General features: G+C 41.5%; 2 protein-coding genes across 7 annotated transcripts in view; both read right to left on the bottom strand.

The window, feature by feature from the left end:
• Positions 1 to 18,792, bottom strand: part of LOC122676926 (guanylate-binding protein 4-like) — a 32,126-nt gene extending 13,334 nt beyond the window's left edge. Inside the window, exons 1-4 of one of the 4 annotated variants that reach the window (XM_043876525.1) lie at positions 18,710 to 18,792; positions 9,490 to 9,580; positions 5,396 to 5,591; positions 458 to 585 (exon numbers count right to left, since the gene is read on the bottom strand). In XM_043876525.1, the coding sequence (XP_043732460.1) occupies positions 458 to 585; positions 5,396 to 5,585 (318 nt within the window). In that variant the 5' untranslated portion in view covers positions 5,586 to 5,591; positions 9,490 to 9,580; positions 18,710 to 18,792. Of the gene's footprint in view, positions 1 to 457; positions 586 to 5,395; positions 5,592 to 8,521; positions 8,578 to 9,234; positions 9,438 to 9,489; positions 9,634 to 18,709 lie in introns of those variants that run through there. The other 3 variants (XM_043876524.1, XM_043876527.1, XM_043876526.1) reach the window with 3 other exon arrangements.
• LOC122676932 (guanylate-binding protein 6-like) overlaps positions 15,516 to 26,269 on the bottom strand; it is a 33,205-nt gene continuing 22,451 nt past the window's right edge. The window contains exons 8-12 of one of the 3 annotated variants that reach the window (XR_006335671.1): positions 25,073 to 25,285; positions 20,237 to 20,339; positions 19,814 to 19,917; positions 18,710 to 18,926; positions 15,516 to 15,832 (exon numbers count right to left, since the gene is read on the bottom strand). Coding sequence is in view for 1 of the 3 variants with exons in the window: in XM_043876534.1 (XP_043732469.1) it covers positions 18,828 to 18,926; positions 19,814 to 19,917; positions 20,237 to 20,339; positions 25,073 to 25,285 (519 nt within the window). In the remaining 2 variants the exon portion in view is untranslated. Of the gene's footprint in view, positions 15,833 to 18,709; positions 18,927 to 19,813; positions 19,918 to 20,236; positions 20,340 to 21,332; positions 21,442 to 25,072; positions 25,286 to 26,269 lie in introns of those variants that run through there. The other 2 variants (XM_043876534.1, XR_006335672.1) reach the window with 2 other exon arrangements.

Below are 26,269 nucleotides of genomic sequence, written 5' to 3'. Positions count from 1 at the left end.
CATGATTTCTACTTCCAACTTGATTAACCCTACATATCTGAACCTGTAGATCCAGTTGATTGCATGAATTATAGCTTTCACTAAGATTTCTTCCCAAACCTAAAAACTGGGGTAAGGCCTCACTCTTTTTTTCATGACTCAAGACTGCTTATTGTTTGTCTCCCCAACTCAGCTCTGGTTTATACCTCACTCACTGTTGCACTTAACACAGAGCCTTAGATTTGAACCCAATACATATTTGTTAACTTCCATCTTTCTCCCCAGTGTTAAAAATAAGATGTGTCCCCAGTAACCAAAATATTGATCTTATTAAAGAGAAAATTCAAGAAAAGAGAATTTAACCTCATTATTTATAACTGGACTTGCAGTTTACAGGAATATGTTGTAAAAGTTGAATTGAGGTGAGAAATTGAATTGTAAGTGCAGTGCCAGGAGTAAAGAAGATTCCCTGCCTTACCTTCTCCACATCGCCCAGACCCTCAGTGTCCAGAAGGACCAGGATGTGGTTTTCCTTGGAGGGGTGGGGCACACACCACATCCAGATGCCCTTGGTTTCAGACCTGACTGTGGAGCCCAGATGGAAACCTGCACAGAAAGAGGAGGAAGCAACGCAAAGTAAGAGCAGATAGTCCAGGCTGCTCACAGGTTACTTTGGGTGAACTTGTGTGCATATGAGTGCCTGCCCGTGGGGAAGATGCTTCTACTTCAACAAGTACAGAAGATCCAACCTCTACACATATTCAAAACCTTCTCAAGAAACCCTCATGTCCCCTATTCATCTCTTACCATTAATAGCTCACTGTGTCATATTCTAAAAATAATGTTAGCTCTATTAACCTCTCTATATTTGTCTGACACTGAAGAGTTCCCTTATCCTCCACTTTCTGATGGATTTTACCAGTGAGAGGTAACAGTAGGAGATTAGAAGGCAGGCACCTGTTGCCCTGGCTTCCACCCTGATGAACCATGGTGTCCCGGTGCCTCTGTTGCTATATTTAGTCACATCTGCTTTTTGGTAAAGAACTGTCCTGCAATGCAGGAGACCCTGTTCAATTCCTGGATCAGGAAGATCCCCTGGCGAAGGGATAGGCTACCTACTCCAGAATTCTTGGACTTTCCTGGGGGCTCAGATGGTAAAGAATCCACCCGCAATGGGGGAGACATGGGTTCGATCCCTGGGTTGGGAAGATCCCCTGGAGGACATGGCAGCCCATTCCAGTATTCTTGCCTGGAGAATCCCCATGGACAGAGGAGCCTGGTGGGTTATGGTCCACGGGATCAAAAAGAGTTGGACATGACTGAGCAACTAAGCATAAGACCTTAATCTTTACCACATCTGGAGTCCACTCACTGCTTGTTTCTTCATGCTGTAGGAGATATCAAAGCTACTTGACCTTGTTCCTGCCACTCTCTGAGTGTTTCCGCATTACTTCATCGGTTCCCTTTATTCAGCTCATGCCCTGTAATCATCCCTCCAATAAACATCTTCTGCTGCTGCTAAGTTCAGTCATGTCCAACTCTGTGCGAACCCACAGATGGCAGCCCACCAGGCTCCCCCATCCCTGGGATTCTCCAGGCAAGAATACTGAAGTGGGTTGTCATTTCCTTCTCCAATGCATGAAAAGTGAAAAATGAAAGTGAAGTCACTCAGTCGTGTCCGACTCTTAGCGACCCCATGGCCTGCAGCCTACCAGGCTCCTCCACCCATGGGATTTTCCAGGCAAGAGTACTGGAGTGGGGTGCCATTGCCTTCTCTGCATAAACATCTTCAGTTACCCTCTAAGTGGCTTCTCTGTGTCCTTCCTTTCACAACCTGCATTGATACATCAACTTTTGTTAGTTTTTTTTTTTTAGTTCTACCAGTTTATTGCTACCAACCCATCTCCCTCCACCCTCGTGCGCACGTGCTCAGTCATGTAACCCCATGGACTTCAGCCCGCCAGGCTCCTCCGTCCATGGATTTTTCCAGGCAAGAATACTGGAGTGGGTTGCCATTTCCTTCTCCCAACTTTTGTTAGTTTTATTCCTCTTTTTCCTCCTCGTATTTTCCTCATCTCCCTTCTCCTCTTCAAAACTGACAAATTCTTTGTTTACTGATTCACATGGAGATATAACAGAAGGGAAAGCAAAACAGACCTGTAAGACTTGCTTGCCCTCCTTTCTCAAGGCTTAAGCCCAGAGATGGGAGAGGATGTGAGGTATATGCCTAAGAAGCTGCAGGTAAGATATCTCATCCAACAGTCCAAGATTTTGACCTTGGTCAGATGCCAATGCTCCCTTCAACTGAGAATAGAAATGGATATGATGAATATCTAAGGGAGCATGGTTCAACATGGCTCAGGCCATCCAGTGCCGTATCTTGTGTGTTCTGCTCAAAGTGGGTATAGGACCTGAGATGATCTTCACTCTTCTACATCGTGACGTCATTTGACTGTGTGCTGATTAATACAGAGAAATGTGAACTCTCAGTTCCTTCAGGGAGAAAAGACAAACTATAAGTGGAGGTCATCACAGTCAGTTATGAGATGTAAAGAACAAACAACGGTATCACCACAGGAGAGAAAATATTGACTTGCTTCTGCTAGTCAACCCTGACTGGGTGCTAATTTGTTTCTTCTTCCTGTGATATGACTCAGGTGGTAAGTCACAATTCATGTGTTTTAAAACATGACTGCTTAGTCACTCAGTTGTGTCCAACTCTGTGGTCCCATAGGCAGTAGCCTTCCAGGTTTCTCTGTTCATGGGGATTGTCCAGGCAAGAATGCTAGAGTGGGTTGCCATGCCCTCCTCCAAGGGATCTTCCCAACCCAGGGATCAAACCCAGGTTTCTCGCATTGCAAGTAGATTCTTTACCGACTGAGACACCAGGGAAGCCCGAAAACATGACTAGGTTAAAGGTTTCCTCAGTAGGAAAATCACCTCTTTATTTACCAGATGTTATCTCAAGTAGGAAAAGAAAGAATGTTCCTCAAACTCCTTGCATGTATCTCTTTCTTAGAGTTCTGAAATCTGAAATCTCTCAAAAAATGACCTATTTATTAATTTACGCTGGCAAGCAAAAGCATCCTCCCCTGATTGGTGATCAATTTCCTTTCAAAGAAAGACAAGCATAAAATGTCTTGTTTTAAGTCAGTAAGAGATTGCAAAAGAAAAATGAGAGTGGGAGAAAGGAAGAACAAAGAGAGATGGGGAAGAGAGAGATAAAGACACAGAAACAGAGAATTTGAGTGAGACACTGAGATATTCCTAGGGACCCTTACAGTTTAGTGAACTGAGGTACTACCCCCTAATTGTGCTAAGCTGCTGGGCCACAGAGGAAGGCATTAGGAAAGAAATGGTGTGTGGTCTTCTTAGAAATGCCCAAGAGACATGGGTGTATTATCCTAAAAATCAATTAGAAACAAGTCAGGTAACTTGGTAGAAAAAACCCTCTTGAAATAGGAAAGGCAAAAGGCAAATATATGAAAAAGTGCTCAAACATATTAGTAGTGAGGCAAATAACAAGCAACCATACAGACACCAGATTGATAAAAGTTTAAAAATGTTTTTACTAAAATTTTGTGACAATGTGGGAATTTTAAATTGCTGCTAATAAGCACATAAACTGAGCATAAAGCTAAAAAGGCTGTTTGGTGTTATTTAGAAAGGCTGAAGACAAACACATCTTGATTCAGCAATTCCACTTCTAGGTAAAACATAAGGAAGTTAGTATATATATACACCAGGATATAGATAAAGAATAATCATGAGAGCACCATTCATAAAAGATAAAGTTGCAAATAATGCCAGTGTTCATCAGTAACAAACGGATCAATAAATTGTGGTATCCTCTGTCAGTTTAAAAGTAAAAAATAGTGAAAGTAATTACAGACACCTATGACAAACTAGACTCATTGGAAAAGCCCCCAATGCTGGGGGGATTGGGGGCAGGAGGAAAAGGGATCGACAGAGGATGAGATGGCTGGATGGCATCACTGACTCGATAGGCATGAGTTTGAGTAAACTCCGGGAGTTGGTGATGGACAGGGAGGCCTGGCATGCTGCGATTCATAGGGTTGCAAAGAGTCGGACACGACTGAGCGATTGAACTGAACTGAACTGATGACAAACTAGATGAACCTCATAAACTTATTGAGAATATGAATCAAGATCCCAATGAATATCAGAATGTATATTCCTCTATAAAGTTTAAGCTATTTTTAAGAAATAATTGCATAGATTGTAAAACAATATTTAAATATAAAGAATGAAAGCAGGCACCATGAACATTGGTGAGCTCCAGTGAGGGTGTAACAGGGTGTGATTTGGGCTTTTGGGTGTTGGTGATGTTTTATTTCTTACTCTGGGCAGTGACTGAACAGTTGATCACTTTATACTTATCAACCTTTTAATATGTATATATGTATTTTTATGTATTCTTCCATATATGTTGTTGCATGTGTGTGCTCAGTCTTTGACTGACTCTTTGTGACTCCATGGACTATAGTCCACCACGCTCCACTGTGCATGGAATTTTCCAGGCAAGAATACTGGAGTGGCTTGCCATTTCCTTCTCCAGGGAATCTTCCCGACCCAGAGATTAAACCAAGTCTCCTGCATTTCCTGCGCTGGTAGGCAGATTCTTTATCACTGTGCCACCTGGGAAACCCAAAAGTGTTAGTCGCTCAGTCGTGTCTGACTCTTTGCAACCCCAATAACACTAGCCATAGCTGCCTGGAATTCTCCAGGCAAGAATACTGGAATGGGCTGCCATTCCCTTCTCCAGGGGATCTTCCTGACCCAGGGATTGAAACCAGGTCTCCTGAATTGCAGGCAGAGTCTTTACTATCTGAGCCCCCAGGGAAGCTCCATCTATGTGCCTCAGAGTTCACATATTAGAAAAGGCTAGTTAGAGAAAGAGAATATGTATAATTATCAAAGTTTTACTGTGAAATTAAACCAAAAGGAATGCATGGTAGTCTCATTGAGGTATAGGATATAGGGATTTTGCTGTCTGTTCTCCCTTCTATTGTTTTCTAAAAATAAGACATGTTAAAAAATATTTGTGTGCTGCTTGGAATGACTCTGTGGTTTAGGGCAAATGTGGTGAAGGAGAAAGGAAGGCAGTAATTGTTGAAGATGAGCCCCTGAGAGGATGGCTGTGGATGGAATCAGGACAAACGAGGTAGATGTTCTGATGGGATTGGGAACTCTTGATCACTGGACAGAAGAGTGAACATTTTGGAGGGATGGGTTTGAAGTTATAAACTCGGTGGTAAGAATTAGAAGTTATCCTCAGTGGCGGTGGGAAAAGGGGTTAGGCTCTTTCTTAACATGACCCTAGAGGAGGAGGATCAGCAGCCTGCATTACCATGCTTTCAAGCAAATGTCCTGAACAACACTTAACAAAACTCACCGTGGTTCTGTCCTGCCAGGCGGTTCATCAGGTAGGACTTTCCGGTCCGATACAGCCCTGCGATGGCCACCACCACCACAGGCTGAGATATCTGCTCCAGAATCTTCAGTGCTCTGGGATTTACTGTCAGCTGGTTGTTCTGGTTTCTTACCAGACAGATGGGGTCCATTATGGTGGATCCAGATGCCATGGGAAGCTGTAACCCAGAGAAACAACTCAGTAGAACACAAGGTCCCATAGGGGTGTGATGGGGGGCAGGAGGGAGGCTCAAGAGGGAGAGGATTTATGTATACACATAGCTGATTCATATGTTCCTACAGCAGGAATGGACACAACGTTGTAAAAAAATTATATTTCAATTTTTAAAAATGTGAAAAAACCCCTACAGGGTCCTGAGGTCATCCCTCATGGTTACATAAGTCATATGCACATTAGTCTTCTGCTTGTGGAACTTAGATATCAATTCTCTTTGCTTTGTATGTTTCAAAAAGGTAAGAATTTAGCCTAGCATGCCAAGGCCTGTATAGGTACAGTATGTATATTATCTTACTGCTTCTTAAATGAACCCTAACGCAACCTTGCCCACATGAGGCATACAGTGAACAGATTCAGAACACAAAGCACTGATGATAGAGCTTTGAGAACACTAACATTTTGGGGGTAAGTAGAGACAGATGGGACATGAGCGGGATGAGGAGTGACCACAGATAATTTCTTGAGTTCCAGAATGATTTGATCACTCATTAATTGCACAAATATTTATTGAGAACCTTCCATGTGCTGACACTGTTCTAGAAGCTCAGCATCAAACAGTGAACAAGACAGATACAAATTCTTGCTTCATGATCTCTATTCTAGTAAAGGAGACAAATAATATAGAAAGTGAAAAAATAAAACATCCAAATATGTGGATATTAGAGGGTGGTAAATGCTCAGAAGGAAATGAGCAGGGAATGGGATTTGAATTTACATGGAATTTAATCAGGGAAAACCTTGCCAACAAAGGAAAAATGAATGTGACTGGTGACCAGATGAAGCAATCAGTGGAGTAGAACAGGCTGGAGGAAGAGTGCTTGTGAGAGAAAGAAGTTGAGATAAAGATGCTGCTCTCTCTTAAAACAGCACAGATCTTGAAGGTACCTAACACAGTTGCACATGTTAATAATTCGGTTACTACCTGAAATTAAAGGGTATTTCTTGTTATTTAAGCAGATAGAGAAGAGATGCAAGCAACTAGGGTGTTATAAGGTCTGGCTAGATATGCCAGGGTCTCACATCTGGGCCAGGCTCTACTTTAAATGATTTCATCACCATGATTAGATGTTTCATGATCTTAGGAGACAGACAGAAGTCAGAAGGCTTTGACTGTTCCTTTATTTTCTCAAAAACAATACTAAGCAACATCCACATGTTTCCATATGTTACTGGCTGTGTGATGACTGAGAAGATTAATTTCTTTGTGCCTCAGTTTTTTCTTCTGTAAAATGGCAGCATGAGACATAAAACTCAATCTGTCATTAGGGTTATTTGGAGGATTAACTAGCTCATGATTTCATGATACTTACAATACTTCAAAAATTATCCTGGTACATAGTAAATTCTATGTAAGTATTGCTTTACAACTGAATGTCTGAAGACAGGGACAGTAATTACTGAATGAAACTGGAGGACTGGCTGTGACACTTCCCTCCCTGGTTGCAAGCAAGTGGGAGGACACAGCCCAAGAGGAAGATGAGCAGGCTGGGGAGATCCAGTGGTAATAGCTGAGAGGGAGGACAGTGATGGGGGGAGAGTCAGGCTGGAGGAGCTCAGAGCTGCCCTGGGATGTCCAAGTACAGGTTCTGGAGTCGGGCTGCCAGGGTTCAAACTTGAAGGTTCACAGTGCTTATTATCTGTTGATGCCTTGAAAAAGGAACTTACCTCCAAAACCTTCTTTTTCTTAGCAGTTTGTATGTAAAGGAACAATTCTTGATTCACTACACTACAGCTGGTAACATATAGGCTCTAAATCATGAAAAAAGTTTTTTCTTGATTCATGTACTATTTCAATTAGACAGTGTGTTATACTATGTCAGTGAGCTCTGTAACCTGAAATTGTCAAGAATTATAAGGGATCTAAAATGTTTCTATGAGAAAAAACATTTATTTATGTAACAGATTTGTTCTGTACAATTTCTTGTCTTTTTCTATAGTGGATTTGGAGCAGAAATGGGAGAGTAAAACATGACCTTTTACTGCTGTGTTATGTCAAAATTAATAAAGGAAAACCTGGAGAATTCCCTGACAGTAGTTGGGACTCTGTGCTTTCACAGACGAGGGTGCTGGTTCTGTCCCTGGTCTGGGAAGTAAGATCTCACTTGAAGGCCTGTGTCCCCTCCCCCATCATGTATGTGCTGTGTGCTCCAGGCAAGAATAGTGGAGCCTGTTGCCATTTTCTCCTCCAAGGGATCCTGACCCAGGGATCAAACCCACATCTCTGGTGTCTCCTGCATATCTTGCACTGGCAAGCGGATTCTGAGCCAACTGGGTTTCGTGTGTCCCCAACCCTCCACCCCCGCCAAAAACATGAACTTCACTCACTCAAATGGAGTCAGCAAGCCAGAAGGGGGCTTGTTGCAGAACTACAGACTGGAGGTCAGTTATGGAAGAATTGTCAATTACAGACCCCCAGGGAAAAATTTTTAACAGGGAAAGAGTTACCAATGACAAACCTTCAAGAGGAAAAGGTGTACACTGCATCTCCTACAAGAATTGACTACCCCAGCAACTCAATCAATGAGAACTGGTCATCACCCTTGAACTCTGACTTTTCTTTCCAAACCAACCTTCCCAGACCCTTACTTTTCTCTATAATGTTCTTTTTCTTAGCTGGACTTCCTTATGGCTTTTTTTTTTTTTTAATAGCTCACTTGTCCCAAATTGCAATAACTCTACTATTCCTGAATAAATTCACTTTGGCTTGTAAAATAACTTTCATTTTAAGGTGAATAGCTATAAGCAAGAGAAATTGCAGAGTTTATATCTGAGACCAAATATTGATAAAGCTTTGTGTAAGTCAATGAGTCTACAAAGATTTTGTATTTTAACTCAAAGTATACTGAGGGACCAAAACCAACAAGCTTTTACCTTCAAAACGAAGCACTTGGAAGGACTTTCCCAGCAGTCCAATTGTTAAGACTCCGTGCTTTAATGCAAGAGACAGGGGTTAGAGCCCTGGTCCAGGAACTAAGATTCCCCCTCCCCCACACCACGTGCTGCAAGGCATGGCCTAAAAAATAAATATAAAACAACAAAAAGCCTTAAAAAAGAAACAAAACAAATAGAAAAGAACAGTGCTAACACAAGGCAGAAGATGACCAACAAGTTTCTAAAGATGACTTTAAAGAATTATTTGATAGTCAAACATACCCCACACTGGGGATTTTCAGCAAGTACCAGAAGTTATTCTGAGGCTGTTAATGTATGTGCCGCTCATTAAAAACAATGCATGATAAACAAACATGATTAGATCTTACAGTTATTAATAACAGTTTTTTGTTTTTTGGTTTTTTTGGTAAGAGTGAGATTGAATTATTCCAAAGAAAACAGTTCTGTATGTATTCGGAGTATCAAACGTTAAGACAAAAATAATCGCGGGTCCTTTTAGGATTTAAATTGGCTCTATGTCTAGGACCATCGTTTTTGTTTGGCCATTGCCCAGACGGGTGCACTCAGGATGTGGCTGAGGAGGGCAAGAGGGGGCTGGTAGAAGAGACCGCACCCATAGCCTCTGTTCGCAGGGCGGGCTGGGGAGTAAGGGTGAGTTTGGGTCTTCAACTTCCTTTCCTCAGAAGACGTACCTGCTCTTCTGCTTTTTGCTGCAGCGCTGCTTAGATGCTCCAGGAGCAGCGGCGCATCCGGGCGATAAGCTCGGAAGCAGCCTGGAACCAAAAGCAGACCCCGAGCTGCCCGAACAATGCGCCCGGCCGGTCGCCACCCACCTGCCCCGCGCCTCCATCTGCTCCTCTCCTCCCCCAGTGTAGGGTCTGCGCTGGGGGATTTATTGTTATTTAACCGAAGTGTGCTTGTAAGGTCAAGTTTAGGAGCAGACTCACCTGGAGCTGCAGCCGGGCGTCAAGTCAGTTGCTCTGGTTCGCCCTAGGGCTCTTCCTGCGTCTCGCTTCTCCGGAAACCAACTTTTATGTTCTGAAGCCGGAAAAAAAAAAAAAAAAGAAGCTGAAAAGCTAGCTGGTTACTAAAAGCCATCCAGATAGTGGTGGGGATTATGAGAAACGAAACCAAAATCGAAAGGGATGTTTTTTTTTTTAATGGAGGCAGGAATCTGGATGAATTCCAGGAAAGACAGGGAGAGAAGTGTTCCTCCAGGCTTGGCTTGATAAACAGAACTTTGTCCCTCCTCCATAGTGGTTTGAAGGAGGTGCAAGTAATGGTGGGATGAGAGTTCAACAGTCTGTCTCTCAGGGGTGTTTTGTGAGAGAGGGAGTTTATTAATTTTTGTTCACTTGAAAAATGTTTCATTTTTTCCTTTCTCTTTCCTTTTTAAGAAGTGTTTTTAACTCGGTGATCTTTTTTTTCATTAGCAAAATAAATATGTGTGTATAAATATGTGATATATATTATTACTTACTCAATTTTATAACCCAGACATATTCACTATTTTTTTTTAATTGGAGGATAATTGCTTTACACTGTTGTGTTGGTTTCTGCCGCACAATAACACAAATCAGCCCTAATTACATGTATACCCCCTCCCTCTTGAGCTTCACTATTATTTTGTTAGAGTTTTCCTCTTTTCTTTTACTAGTGTGGATCCAGATTTGGAGGTTAGAGGTTGATTCAGATTCCTTCCATTCTTTTCTGTATCCTTTAAGGCATTGTACTAACCTGTAAGTTAAAAGCTTGACTGCTCATGTTAGGGAACCAGGTTCTTTTGCCCAAGGAGCTGCAAGCCAAAACACTGAGAGCAGGAGATTTGCAGCAGAGAGTTTGTGAGGCAACCCAGTAAGGCTGCAGGGCCTGTAATGTAGGTCCCCTATGGGGCAGGCGGGTCTATTCTGACTCTGATCAGCTATATTGATTTAATCTGGTTTCAGACAGTTTTGCTGTGTTACAAGAGGAAGGAGTTTTCAAACAAGTTCTTCCCTTATCTGCTCATTCTGTAAGACGAGCTCAAGAATTTCCCTTAGTCTGCAGTTTCTGTTACAGGTTTTTACCCTATGAAGCAGGGTTTCACTATCCCATTTGTATTTCAGATGAAAGTGAGGGAAAAGAAGGACAGGCAGAGTATAATCTCAAAGTCCTATGGCCAGACCTCCCCAAGAGCAAATGCTTTGGCACATATTCCCTATGCAGACTTCTTTAGCTGAAAAAGCAGCTAGAAAAGTATAACAATCCTTAGCCAGATTGCCGTATGCTTATTTTGTAAAATAGAATGAGACCATATTTGGAGCTGCAAAGTGTGTTATAACTCTAAAGGTGTATACTACAATATCAGGGTCAAATTTTTCTAGAATTCTGAGACTTCCCTTGGTAGATTCAAGACTTGAACCCAAACTGGGTAAACTACCGTGGCCCTGTAATCCCTCAGCCACTGAGATGCATTTAGGGCGAGACTGGGCACATGACCTAAAGCCAAATAAAGTTAATCTTTTCTCAGTTACCTGGATCCAAGAAATTTCTCTCTCTTTTCCTCCCTCACTCTTGGTCTTGTTCTGGATCTCTTGATCTATTCTCTTCTGTTTACATTAACTTTTTGTTTTTGTCAATGTGAGTATAAAGATATATGTTTCACAATGAAGACCGTAAGGCCACTTAGATATGTTTGGCTCTGAAACGTGATATATATTATACATATTATAAACATGATATATATTATTACTTACAAATAAATATGGAGTTTTATTTTCAGTTTCTGTGGTTTGTCACTGCTTCAGGAAAAATCCTTTTAAAATTATATCCTATAGGTATAATTGACAAAAGTATACTATTTTGAAAAAGTAAGAATAATTACTTAAGTAAGTAAGAATGGCATCACCAGCTCAATGGACATGAATTTGAGTGAACTCCAGGAGTTGATGATGGACAGGGAGGGCTGGCATGCTGCAGTCCATGGGGTTGCAAAGAGTCGGACATGGCTGAGCCACTGAACTGAAGAATGATTCAAATGTTTTCCTAAATGGAAGACTTTGGCTGCCTGATGTGAAGAGCTGACTCATTTGAAAAGACCCTGATGCTGGGAAAGATTGAGGGCAGGAGGAGAAGGGGATGACAGAGGATGAAATGGTTGGGTGGCATCACCGACTCGATGGACATGAGTTTGGGTAGACTCCCAGAGTTGGTGATGGACAGGGAGGCCTGGCGTGCTGTGTTTCATGGGGTTGCAAAGAGTCGGACACGACAGAGCGACTGAACTGAACCGAACTGAAATGGAAGACAGTCAATGAGACAATTTAACTGAAATGAAATTTTTTTCAGTTTCTATTAATTTAACTCCAGAAATATCACCCTTATGGCAGAAAGTGAAGAAGGACTAAAGAGTCTCTTGATGAAAGTGAAAGAGGAGAGTTTAAAAGTTGGCTTAAAGCTCAACATTCAGCAAACTAAGATCATGTCATCTGGTCCCATCATCTCATGGCAAATATTTGGGGAAACAGAGGAAACAGTGACAGACTTTATTTTTTTGGGCTCCAAAATGACTGCAGATGGTGATTGTAGCCAAGAAATTAAAAGATGCTTACTCCTTGGAAGGAAAGTTATGACCAACCTAGATAGCATATTAAAAAGCAGAGACATTACTTTGTCAACAAAGGTCTGTGTTGTTAAGGCTATGGTTTTTCCAGTAGTCATGTATGGATGTGAGAGTCAGACCATAAAGAAGGCTGAGTGCCGAAGAATTGGTTCTTTTGAACTGTGGTGTTGGAGAAGACTCTTGAGAGTCCCTTGGACTGCAAGGAGATCAAACCAGTCCATCCTAAAGGAGATCAGTCCTGGGTGTTCATTGGAAGGACTGATGTTGAAGCTGAAGCTCCAATACTTTGGCCACCTGATGCAAAGAACTGATTCATTTGAAAAGACCCTGATGCTGGGAAAGATTGAGGGCAGGAGGAGAAGGGGCCGACAGAGGATGAGATGGTTGGATGGCATCACTGACTCAATGGACATGGATTTGGGTAGACTCTGGGGGTTGGTGATGGACAGGGAGGCCTGTTGTGCTGCGGTTCATGGAGCCACAAAGAGTTGGACACCACTGAGCAACTGAACTGAACTGAACTCCAGAATGAGTGGTCTGTATCTTGCTTTAGAAATTGCGCTTGTTTGTCATCTAGTGCACTTAACTTTGTGTCTAGTGAAATTTTTGAGAGGAAGAGTCTCATTTTCACATCCTCAGAGTTTAGTGAAAGACCATGGGCTGTGGATTGACCAGCATTGTAAATAGTTCAAACCTGAAGCACTTTCAGTTCTGAAATATGAGTGCAGTTCATCAGGTGTGGAAAATGTGGGTACAAGGGAATAATAGCCTTTGGGGATAAAATTCCTAGGTTTGGGGAGCTCTAGAATGGGAGAGTGTAGCCGCTGAGACAAAATATTTGTAAAAATGTTGCAAAACTAAAAGCACCTTGGATATTGCTGAGCACAGAAATAAATTTAAAAATAGGGATTCAGGACTATAAAATTGTAAGGTGATAGAGCTTTACTCCTTATTTGGCTATAATAAGTATGTCGCTCTGCTTACAAGCTGGGGTGGAGGTGTATCACCTGAGGAAGTTCAGCCTCAGTGTATCTGCAACACAAGGTAAAGGAATAACTGATAGTGTTCAAGCTAAACTCTCTTTAGATCTCATTCTTAAAGGAAAAAGCTATTTCTGGCTTAAGGTTCCTTGAACCATTTTTGATGTGTCAGAGAGTCCACATGATCAAAGTCCGCAGACTTTAACATAGTTGGGTCGGAGTTTCGGGGGAAGGTGTCTATTAGCGCTATACAGAAAGAGAAAGCAGGATCTAATACAAACCGAAGGCCCCAAGTGTCTGTGCATTCGTCCACCGTTAGCCTCATTCTGTGTTGTCCATTGTTCTAAATTTTTAGGATCCACATGTACTTCACCAGGAATGGTTACCTTCTCACTCATCTCCACTACTTTTTAAGAATATTGGAGCCAATACTCATGTCACAATTGTATTACTATAGTGAAAATCTTTAACTATATATCTAATTATCTTAAACTAGTCTATCTCATTCTTGCATGAGAAGTGGTGTGGACAGCTATCAAACTGCTACTCTGTTTTGTCTTGGTTCTTACTTCGAATGAGGGGAAAAGAAACTGCAGCCATTGCCCGACAAGGACAAACTATAGTTAGGCACAAACATTTTCTTTTTCAAAGTATTCCCAACTGTTCAATATACCCAGCTGAATTCCACTCCCTATTTTGTGCCCTTTAAATGTGCCTTATAATGATAAGCAAACAAAGGGAAGCTAATGCAGACAAATTTGGAGGAGAACATGTAAATCTCTTTAAAGCTATAGCTTTGTAGTTAGCCCCTTGTTATGCTGGCTATGACCATAGCAGGACTTCAATGTCCTTTCAAAGATGAGCTTTTTTTCAGCTCTTGGGGATGTGTTTGGCCACTCACACAATAGAGAATCAGCTTAAGATCATGTGACATGAATTCCACTGGTTCTACCACAATCACACAGTTCAGAACTAGCTTGCCCAGTAGGATTGTGGAACACTCTCAGGAGGCAATTCAGATGCCAATTTGACCATAACTCTTGAGAGGATGGGACACCATTTTTCTGGATGTGGTCAGTAACTTAAGCCCAAAGTCGATATTGGATGCTGTGTGGCCAATAGGCATAATACATGGGTTGGAGGCCAGTGGCACACAGTGTCACTCCCAGTGACTTTTTTGGGGGAAATTTGTGCTCCTTGACCTTGAAAATCTAGGTCTATGGTTCTGGAGAGGGAGTGTTTCATTGAGGGGGCACACTAAGGGCACCATTAAACCTAAAGCTATAGATGCTGCCTGTTTTCTCTGGGCATCTTTTGCCAATTAAGCAGCAGGCACAGGAGTAGTTTATCATGACAATTGAGTTGATCGTCATGAAGCAGTACTATTGCTACCATGTGATGGGAGCAGGGAGGAATATTTTGGTTAAAATACTAGCCTACGAGTCCTAAGGGCATATATGTGTCTTTGCAGACCTTGTTTTCTTGGGAGCAGAATAGAAGCACTGTTGCTGTTGTTGTTATTCAGTCACTAAGTCGTGTCCAGTGCTCGTGCCTGGAGAATCCCATGGACAGAGGAGTGTGGCAGGCCACAGTTCATAGGGTCTTAAAGAGTTGGACTTTCTATTTGCATTTCTAATGAATTTTGACAATCCATCTGTAACACTAAATAATTTCCCTAATAAATACATCCTGGGAGGACTGTGTAATACCCAGTCAACAGGCAAGAGACCCTCGTGACCACGCCATACACAAGTCTAAGGAAAAAGGGATAGGGATGTAGAGATGTCGAGAGTGGCTCACTCTTCCTGTACTAAGTACCGTGTGAAAAAATGATTATGATGCTGCCTTCCTACAGAATTGTTCAACAAATACTTGTATAGATCTTTAATTCCATTAGCAATTAGCATATATTTATTAGTTATGAAGTCTGGAAGAGGCCTTTCACCTGGAACTTTGTCTTGAGATGAGCATAACTTTATTCCAATAGATGACCACTTAGGGCTGAACATCAGAGCAATGCAGGTTCCTTTCACTCTGCTGTTAACTGTCCAGTCCCTTACTCTTGACCCCTTTCTTTCTCTAAACCATGATCACTTCATGGTGGAAACATGTATGCCTGTTTCTTGTTTGCATCACTTCTCATGTGTGTCAGGGAGATTTGATGGGAAAGCAGAAATCCTCACTGCCCCCTTTACCAAATCATCCAAACTTTTGGTATTCAGGGCATTCTTCTGGTGACACCAGAGGGTCTTTGGGGACTAGACAAGCTGCAAGACTTATTCCAGAGAGTTTGGTTAGAGAAGTGGCAACTGAGTGTTAAGAAAGCAGAGTTATCTGGTAGATGCCATGGTCTGTCAGCTTGTGGGTGTCATATTCAGTGAGAAATATATCCTCCTATGAAAAGTATAGCTTTATTTCAACAGAAGCTCCTTGAACAGCTGCTTTATGATGACAACTGGAGTATCGCCAATTACAGTATCATTGTTCGTGGGTCAAAGGTGATGGCCTCATTGCTGGATAGTTTTCTTGCAGAGAAGTTCGAGGAACCCAGAGCATGTGGGGTGTCCAGTCCCTCCCAGAGAAGAGCACAGGTTCAGACGGGTGTGCATGTACTTTCCACCCAAGTCCTTTCCGTTGTTGTTGGTGTTTTAATTGCTGAATGGTTTCCAAGTCTTCGCAACCCCTTTGACTGTACACCACTGGGCTCCTCTGTCCATGGGATTTCCCAGGCAAGAATATTAGAAAAAAAAAAGAAAGAATACTTAAAATGCATTTCCATTTTCCTCTCCAGGGAATCTTCCTGACCCAGGGATCGAACCCTTGTCTCTTGCGTTGGTAGGCGAGTTCTTTACCAGGGAAGCCCATCCTTTTAGTACTAGTTCATAAAACTGTTCTTGATTTTGAGTGCCCTAGGCAGCAGTTAATAGAGTGAGGAAATGGCAGTTTGTGGTCCTGAGAGTGGAAGGTCATGTATTTATCCACGTACATTGTTTGAACACCTGGGGATTTTGAACACCTGGACTTTGTAGGGGAGATAAATACACAGTGAAGATCATCAAGTAGATGAGATCATAAGGCAGTAGGGGAGACAGAATATAAACAGGTTATTTCAATATCAAAATTATATGAAAATCTGTGGTCAGAGTGAAACATGGTATGATGGCAGCACACAGGAGGGACACCACACCCAGTTCATTCTGAGTACAAGAGGCTAGCATTAAAGAGGTGACAAGAATACCTAAAATGTTGAGTTGAAATTGAATGAGTCTCCTTTGAATACATGATCTTTATAAATGTGCAGGAATTGTGAGGTCATTCCAGCCAACATTCCAATAGACTTTACACCTGAGAATAACTTATGGACTAGCAGTTCAGAGCCTTAATGACAACAGTATCAGGATGCATATCTAGTACTTTCTGTTTCCTGCTGTAATAAGTAGATTCCTCATATGGAGCTGACTTTTTATTTCTCATAGTGTTTGATACTTTCATCCTGTCATAAGAACTATTCCATTCCATATATTCTTATTTTTATTTCATTATTTATATTTATTTATCTTTGAGTAGGTAATAATTCATGCAAAATATAAAACCCACAGAGGAATATGTCATACGAACCTATTTCTCCTCTCATTTTTTATCTCAGATATACAGGTCCATTCCTGTTGTGCTCAGGGATACCAGTTTCTTTTCTATTTCCAGAAATAGAGGAAAATGTGTGTATATACTGATTATGTTTTAAATCAGTAATGCAACTTACACACTTTCTATATCTTTATTTTTTTTCACTTACAATATATCTTGACCTCTTGATGAAGGTGAAAGAGGAGAGTGAAAAAGCTGGCTTAAAATTCAAATTTCAAAAAAAGGAAGATCATGGTATCCAGTCTTGTCACTTCATGGCAAATAGATAGGGGAAAATATGGAAACAGTGACAGACTTTATTTTCTTGGGCTCAAAAATCACAGCAGATGGCGACTTCAGCCTTGAAATGAAAAGACACTTGCTCCTTGGAAGGAAAGCTATGACAAACCCAGACAGCATGTTTAAAAGCAGAGACATCACTTTGCCAACAGAGGTCCATATAGTCAAAGCCGTGGTTTTTCCAGTAGTTGTGTATGGACGTGAGAGTTAGACCATAAAGAAGACTGAATGCTGAAGAATTGATGCTTTCAAACTGTGGTGTTGAAGAGGACTGTTGAGAGTCCCCTGGGCAGCAAGGAGATCAAACCAGTCAATCCTAAAGGAAATCAACCCTGAATATTCCCTGGAAGGACTGATGCTGAAGCTGAAGCACCAATACTTTGGCCACTTGATGCGAACCAGCCGACTCATTGGAAAAGACCCTGATGCTTGGAAAGATTGAGGGCAGGAGGTGAAGGGGGTGACAGAGGATGAAATGGTTGGATGGCATTATCAACTCAATGGACATGAGTCTGAGCAAACTCTGGCAGATAGTGAAGGACGGGGAAGCCTGGCGTGCTGCAGGCCATGGTGTCGCAAAGAGTTAGACACAGCTGTGCAGCTGAGCAGCAACCTCTTGGAGACTGCCTCACCTTAGCACAAATAGAGCTTCCCTGTTCATTTCAGTGACTGTAGAGTATTCCTGTGTAAGTGTGTCCCAGGATTTATCTCACTAGTATGTGACAGAGGGACTTTAGGGATGTTTCCAGTCTTTTGGGATCACAACAATCCCATCAATAAATATACTACCGCACATTCCATTTTCAACTTGGGTACATAAATGTTTAAGATAAATTCCTAAATGAGAACTTGCTGTATCAACAGTATTTTCACTTAAAGTGTGGTATATATTTGCATTAATCTTCACTCTTCCTAGCATATATCAGAGACTGCCAATTTCGTGTCCCCCTTGCTGGCCTATGTCCTGTCCAAACTACTTTCTGGTCCATCTGAGAGGTGACACAGGTCCCTCCTAATTTTACCCCTCATGTCTTTTATAATCAGTAAACGTAGACATTTATATTCTCATGTTTTTACCCATTTGAAAAATGTGATTGTTGCTTTTCCCTCACTGATGTATAAGGGTTCATTATGGCTTAAAGAAATCATCTCCATGCCTGTTTCATGGAGACTTTTTCTCTTATGATTTGTTTTTATACTTTTCTTAAAACTTTTCTATGAATCAATCATTATCTACTAACTTCTTCTCCATTTCTTTAAATTAATTCAATCAAAATTAGGACTTCCCTGTGGACCAGACGGTAAAGTGTCTGCCTACAATGTGGGAGACCTGGGTTCAATCTCTGGGTCGGGAAGATCCCCTGGGGAAGGCAATGGCAACCCACTGCAGTACTCTTGCCTGGAAAATCCCATGGACGGAGAAGCTTGGTAGGCTACAGTCCATGGGGTCGCAAGAAGTCGGACACGACTGAGCGACTTCACTTTCACTTTCAATCAAAATTACTTAGATATTTGTATATCAGGCCCTGATTCTTCAGGCCCTGATAACTTCTTTTTACTTTTAAACTTTTCTGGATTGAAACTACCATGGCATATTTCAAAGATTAGCAACTATTATAATGAAACCCTTTACAATGTACTTAAGTGGAATTGTCAACTCACTTAATAATTCACATGAGATGCATCATCCCTATGCACATTGTGAAGAAAAGCCACTTCATACGGACATTAACACAAAGGTAAAACCTGCCAGGATCCTTAAAGTAGTAAGCACGTATTTTCATTTCTTATAGTTTCTTGTTGTCGTCTTCGTCATTATCTCAATACGTAATTCATCAGATATCTTTTGAAAGTCCACATGGAGTTGTTCTATTTGCACCTGTAAAAAGAAGATAGTACCCTGTTGAAAATATCCAATTGTCATCTTTTTATATCTAACAACTATAGCAGCTTAGCATATGTGTCTATTTCCTACTACTTTAGATGTTCTTTGATGAGTTTGTCCAGTATTTCCAAATGTTTGAACATGGTGGGAAGTGACAGAACCCATGGTTTAGCTTCCCAGGATCCCTCAACACCAGCTCCCTGGGCAAGGAGGAGTTAGGCCTAAGTCAGGACTTAAAACTACACCAGTAATGTGTTCTAGCCCTAAGACTGCACTTTGGGAGAGAATGTAGGTGAATTCTAAATATTTCTCAGTCCCCTTGAGGTAGGGTGACCACACACATGTCACAAATAATGAGGTTTGCTGACTCTCTTTAGAACACTGAAACTCCAGGTTTGGACAAAGAATTCATTTACTCTAGGTGTATAAAGTGAATCAGGCAGATCTGGAAAAAATGCAGCAACTTGACAGTTGATACTTTTGAGAGCAGATGGGAATATTACAGGTCTCGGATGGTTGTTCCGCAAGTCCTAAGTTCTCTAAGACTGGGATCCTGTTCACTTAAGTGAAGTGTGACCCTCAGTCCAGGAGCCTGGGCCGTTGTTTGTCCCTTCCAAGCCTTAGCACTGCAGAAGATGCTGAGTCTTACAGAGGTAAGTCTTCAGCACCATCCACATTGATGTTACATGAAACCTGTCTTTGGATTTCTCTTTGGGATCTGACTATAGGTCATATTTCTGTCCCTTTATTATTGAGAAACTAGCATTTTGTCCATCAGACTCTGCCCATGCCCATCTAGACTTGTGCTCCAGCACTTCCTGCTCTCTTAGAAGGTTTTCTCTTTCCATCATGAACTTATCTATCAGTTGGGCTATACTTACCACGTGGCTTCTCTCTTGGGCCTCCAATTTTTTATTCTTATCATTCAGTTCCTGTTTTAGCAGATCCTGTTTCATCTCTGCTGCTTGTCTTTTGGTACGTTCCTCTGTTTCACAAGAGTTTTAAACAAAAAACAGTTATGCTGAGCTATACCTTCCTGAGCTCAAAGACTAAAATGACATTAAATTGGTGGGAAGGAGTCTGACTGTTCCTGCTACCACATCAGACAACCTGCTTTGGTATATGATGTAGACACACTGATTGGATGTACATACAACCCAAACTCCCTTGTTTATTTCCACATGTAGCAGAGAGGTTCCACAGAAGAAGAGGAAGCTCTAGTGTCAGAAAGTGTTTGCTTCCAACCTGTCTAAGGGCAGCACAGGAACCACCTTCCCCTCTGAGAGCTCAGTCCTCCCCTGTACCTGCCATGGCCTTGGCCGCATCAGTGAGGGCCTGGTCTGCCTGCAGGATGGCTGCCTCTACTTCTGCCTGTGACTGCAGGAAGCTCTGGAGGACCTGGTTTGCCTGAGGAAACAACAAAGAGCAAAGACTTGTCAGGCAACATCAATATAGTATCTTCCTGGGGAAATTATTGTTCAGTGAACCTACAGACTTCTTTGGGATGGTTTTGGTCACCACCTCCTGTTCAGTGTTACACACCCCCATCCATAGCTCTTCAGGCACTCTGTCTAACAGATCTAATCTCTTGAATCTATTTGTCACCTCCACTGTGTAAACATCAGGGATTTGATTTAGCTCATATATCACTGGCCTAGTACTTTTCCCTACTCAAGGGAGAAAGGTAAGTATATACCCAGCTGAATACAGAGTTCCAGAGAATAGCAAGGAGAGATAAGAAGGTTTTCTGACATGGACAATACAGAGAAACAGAGGAAAACAATAGAATGGGAAAGACTAGAGATCTCTTCAATAAAATGGGAGATATCAAGGGAACATTTCATGCAAGGAATGGGCATGATAAAGGACAGAAGTGATAAGGACCTAATTAGAAGCAGAAGAGATTAAGAAGAGGTGACAAGAATACACAGAAGAACTATACAAGAAAGGTTCCAATGACCTGGATACCACAGTGGTGTGGTCACTCACCTAAAGCCAGACATCCTGTAGTGTGAAGTCAAATGGGCCGTAGAAAGCATTACCACGAATTAGTGGCAGTGATAGATTCTAGCTGAGCCCTTTAAAATCCTAAAAGATGATGCTGTTAAAGTGCTGCCCTCACTACGTCAGCAAATTTGGAAAAGAACAGTGGCCACAGGAATGGAAAAGGTCAGTTTTCATTCCAACCCCAAAGAAGGGCAATGTCAAAGAATGTTCAAACTACCACACAGTTGCGCTCATTTCAGATGCTAGTAAGGTTATGCTCAAATCCTCCAAGCTAGGCTTCAGCAGTACATGAACCAAGAACTTACAGATGTACAAGTAGGGTTTCAAAGAGGTCAAATTGCCAACATTTGTTCGATCATGGAGAAAGCAAGGGCATTGCAGAAAATAATCTACCTCTGCTTCATTGACTATGCTAAAGTCTTTGATTGTGAGGATCACAACAGTGTGGGAAATTCTTCAAGAGGTGGGATTACCAGTCCACCTTATCTGTCCTCTAAGAAACCTGTATTCAAATCAAGAAGCAACGGTTAGAACTGGATATGGAAAAACAAACTGGTTCAAAATTGGGAAAAGGAGTATGTGAAGGCTGTATATCGTCTCTCTGTTTATTTAACTTACATGCAGAGTACATCATGTGAAATGTTCGACTGGATGAAGCACAAGCTGAAATCAAGACTGCTGAGCAAAATATCAACAGTCTCAGATATGCCTGTGATACCACTCTAATGGCAGAAAGTGAAGAGGAACTAAAGAGCCTCATGAGGGTGAAAGAGGAGAGTGGAAAAAGCTGGCTTAAAACCTAACATTAAAAAAAACTAAGATCATGGCTTCCAGTCCCATTGCTTCATGGCAAATAGAAAAGGAAAAAGTGGAAGCAGACAGATTTTATTTTCCTGGGCTCCAAAAGCACCGTGGATGGTGAGTGCAAAAGTGAAATTCAATATGCTTCTTCGTTGGAAGGAAAGCTATGACCAACCTAGACAACATATTAAAAAGCAGAGACATCACTTTGCTAACAAAGGTCAATACAGTCAAAGCTATGGTTTTTCCTGTAGTCATGTATGGATGTGTGAGTTGCACCCTAAAGAAGGTGGAGTACTGAAGAATTGATTCTTTAGAACTGTGGTACTGCAGAAGATTCTTTTTTTTTTTTTTCCATTTATTTTTATTAGTTGGAGGCTAATTACTTTACAATATTGTAGTGGGTTTTGTCATACATTGACATGAATCAGCCATGGATTTACATGTGTTCCCCATCCCGATCCCCCCTCCCACCTCCCTCTCGACCTGATCCCTCTGGGTCTTCCCAGTGCACCAGGCCCGAGCACTTGTCTCATGCATCCAACCTGGGCTGATGATCTGTTTCACCCTAGATAATATACATGTTTCAGTGCTGTTCTCTCGAAACATCCCACCCTCGCCTTCTCCCACAGAGTCCAAAAGTCTGTTCTGTACATCTGTGTCTCTTTTTCTGTTTTGCATATAGGGTTATCATTACCATCTTTCTAAATTCCATATATATGTGTTAGTATACTGTATTGGTCTTTATCTTTCTGGCTTACCTCACTCTGTATAATGGGCTCCAGTTTCATCCATCTCATTAAAAGAATGAAACTACAACACTTTCTAACACCATACACAAAAATAAACTCAAAAAGGATTAAAGATTTAAATGTAAGACCAGAAACTATAAAACTCCTAGAGGAGAACATAGGCAAAACACTCTCCAACATGAATCACAGCAGGATCCTCTATGACCCACCTTGCAGAAGAGTCTTGAGAGTCCCTTGGACAGCAGGAGATCAAACTAGTCAATTCTCAAGGAAATCAACCCTGAATATTCATTGGAAGGACTGATGGCTGCAGCTGAAGATCTAATACTTTGGCAATGTGATGTAAAGAGCTGACCCACTGAAAAAGACCCTGATGCTGGGAAAGACTGAAGGCAGGAGGAGAAGAGGGCAACAGTGGATGAGCTGTTTAGATAGCATTGCTGACTGAGTGGACATAAATTTGGGCAAACTCAGGGATATGGTGGACAGAGAAGCCTGGCAGGCTGCAGTCCATGTGATTACACAGAGTCAGACATGACTTAGTGACTGAACAACAGCAACGACCCTCCAGGTTTGACTCTGTAAATTCTTCACCTTTCTTCAGACCCCACAGTGGCTACAGATGCTGGAATTATGTGCAGTTGTAAAAACACCCATCCTCCATTGTTTGCAACTGCTCTACCTGCACATTGCTTTCCCTCTGACTCATGCTCACCAACCCTTTCTTTATTAAGTTATCATTTATTGACACTTCAACTTGTAGCTTTTGCCTCTTTCTCCAGGAAGTTTTCTTAAGCTTTATTCTGAGTTCTGAATGGCTGCCAAGAATTAACAGCTATCCTATCAGCACTACCACTTGATAGATATGTGACATTAGGTAACGTAGTTCCTTTTCCTTATGTCATATTTATCAATTTTGTAATGAAGATGATAGCAGTATCTAATCTATATTATTCTGAGAACTAAATTGATGGTCTAACCAAAACACCTAAAGTACACTTGAAGTAGTGAGTGCTCCACATACGTCAGTCATCACCATCAGTACCACTGCAATCGTCCCTGTCACTATCTCTATCAGTGTGTACCTGTGTGATAATCATTGTGCCACCATATCCAGTGGCTATTTATGTGTCCTCAGGTAAGATCATAAGCTTCTGGAGAACAACTTTTCTTTAATTTTCCCTACACTTTGCAGAAAGTCCATTTTGGGGTTACTCATTTTAAAATTTTATTATTTTATTTTTTACATAATTTTTAAAGGTTATACTCTATTTATAGTTAATACAAAATATTGGCTATATTTGCTGTATTTTACAATATATCTTTGTAGCCTATCTTACACCCAGTCACTTGTACCTCCCACCCTCACTCCTATATTGCCCCCAATCCATGTTCAGTTCAGTTGAGTCGCTCAGTCATGTCTGACTCTTTGTGACCCCATGAATTGACGAAAAAGCAAGAGAGTTCCAGAAAAACATCTATTTCTGCTTTATTGACTATGCCAAAGCCTTCAACTGTGTGGATCACAATAAACTGTGGACAATTCTGAAAGAGATGGGAATACCAGACCACCTGACCTGCCTCTTGAGAAACCTGTATGCAGGTCAGGAAGCAACAGTTAGAACTGGATATGGAACAACAGACTGGTTCCAAATAGGGAAAGGAATACGTCAAGGCTGTATATTGTCACCCTGCTTATTTAACTTCTATGCAGAGTACATCATGAGAAACGCTGGGCTGAAAGAAGCACAAGGTGGAATCAAGATTGCAGGAGAAATATCAATAACCTCAGATATGCAGATGACACTCCACATTAATAACCACTAATTTGTTCTCTATACCTGTGAGTCTTCTTTTCAATTATAACTAGTTTGTTGTATTTTTTGGATTTCACATGTAACTGATATCATGCAGTATTGTCTTCCTCTGTCTGACATTTCTTCGAGAATAATGCCCTCCAAGTCCATCCAGGTTGCCACAAATGGCAACATTTCATTCTTTTTAATAACTGAGTAGCATTCCTGTATATGCACACTCCACATCTCCTTTATCCATTCATCTGTTGATGGACACTTACGTTGCTTCCATGTCTTGGCTATTGTAAGTAATGATGCTATGAACATTGGGATGCTGGTATCTTTTTGATTTAGTGTTTTTTCAAAACCTATCACAGTCTTTGCTAATTGAAAGGAATGTTCTCTTTCATCTAGATTCTTGATAATAGATCCTCTCTTTGGGAAGAAGTATTTCTAGTTTATTTAAAGAAAGTGAAGTGTTAGTCACATAGTCACGTCCAACTCCTTGTGAGCCCATGGACTGTATGTAGCCCATGAGGCTCCTCTCTCCTTAAAATTCTCCAGGCAAGAATACTGGAGTGGGTTGCTGTTTCCTCCTCCAGGGGATCTTCCCAACCCAGGGATTGAACCCGGATCTCCAAGCAGCTGCCAAATTATGGCTATAAAAGCTAAAAGTGTAGAACTACCACCATGCTCTGCTTTCTCTACAAAAATGGTTCAAAAGAACCAGCCAAGACCCTTTGACTCCAATCTTCTGTTCTTCCCCAATCCCCTTACTCCTCACCTTAACTCCTTTCCTGGAAATGAGTTTATAGTTCTCTTCAAACCTGCTCCTTGCTTCTAAGTAGCGACGGTGTCCTCCAGGGACAGAGAAAGTTCCTTTTGAAATACTCTTCATCAAGGGGTCTGAAAGCTTCTTAAGCTCAGCCTGACAATACTTGACAGATGCTTCTTCATCTTGCAGCATGAAAGTTTCTTTCTTTTTCTTGATCATGACCTGTCAAGGAAATGAAGAGAAATTCAATAGAAAGAAGCTGTTAGAAGAGAAAGTCCAACTGTGATCCTCTTGAAGGAAGCAGTTGCACAACATCAGGCCACATGAGAAACAGAATAATAGATACAGAGTCAGGAGACTAGTTTTAGTTCTCCTGCTGCTGCTGCTACGTCGCTTTAGTCGTGTCCGGCTCTGTGCGACCCCACAGACGGCAGCCCACCAGGCTCCCCCGTCCCTGGGATTCTCCAGGCAAGAACACTGGAGTGGGTTGCCATTTCCTTCTCCAATGCAGGAAAGTGAAAAGTGAAAGTGAAGTTGCTCAGTCGTCTCTGACTCTGCGACCCCATGGACTACAGCTTACCAGGCTCCTCTGTCCATGGGATTTCCCAGGCAAGAGTACTGGAGTGGGGTGCCATTGCCTTCTCCAGTTTTAGTTCTAGATCTGACCAACTCTTTGTGTGACTTATAGGAAGTCTCTTAACTCTGTTGGCTTAGTCTCAGTATCTGTGAACTGACAGATTGGTAGCTGTGAATTCCATTGTTCTTTAACAGTAATAGGATTAATTGTGATCCATCCATCAACAATGAAAAATGGAAAGCTCAATTATGACTTGAAGTAGGGCTTCCTATGCAAACTAGGTGCTATAGATAAAGATATCTATTAATACATAGCTAATCAATTGCCTAATTTAATGAGTTAAGTATACCCAACAGAATTTTGAACTCTTTCTGAATTCTTGCTTCATTGAGGGGTTCAGTGTACGAAAATATAGGAGCCTTATTTTTCACTTTTGTACTTGTAAACTATAATTGATCTGATTGTCCTCTAAGAGATTTTTTAACTGGGAGAATTGACAAAGGTAGACTAAAAGACAAAGTTTTCATGAATATGGCAATGGTAAGCAGAAGTATCATCACCAAGAATTCTCTCCCTGGTATTCACATTCCTGGACCTGTAAGTAAGTTGAACATTGATTATGTCTTTCA

The sequence above is a fragment of the Cervus elaphus genome, chromosome 20 (genome assembly GCF_910594005.1).
Source record: "Cervus elaphus chromosome 20, mCerEla1.1, whole genome shotgun sequence".
NCBI lineage: Eukaryota > Metazoa > Chordata > Mammalia > Artiodactyla > Cervidae > Cervus > Cervus elaphus.
This window is presented reverse-complemented; position numbering and strand designations above follow the sequence as displayed.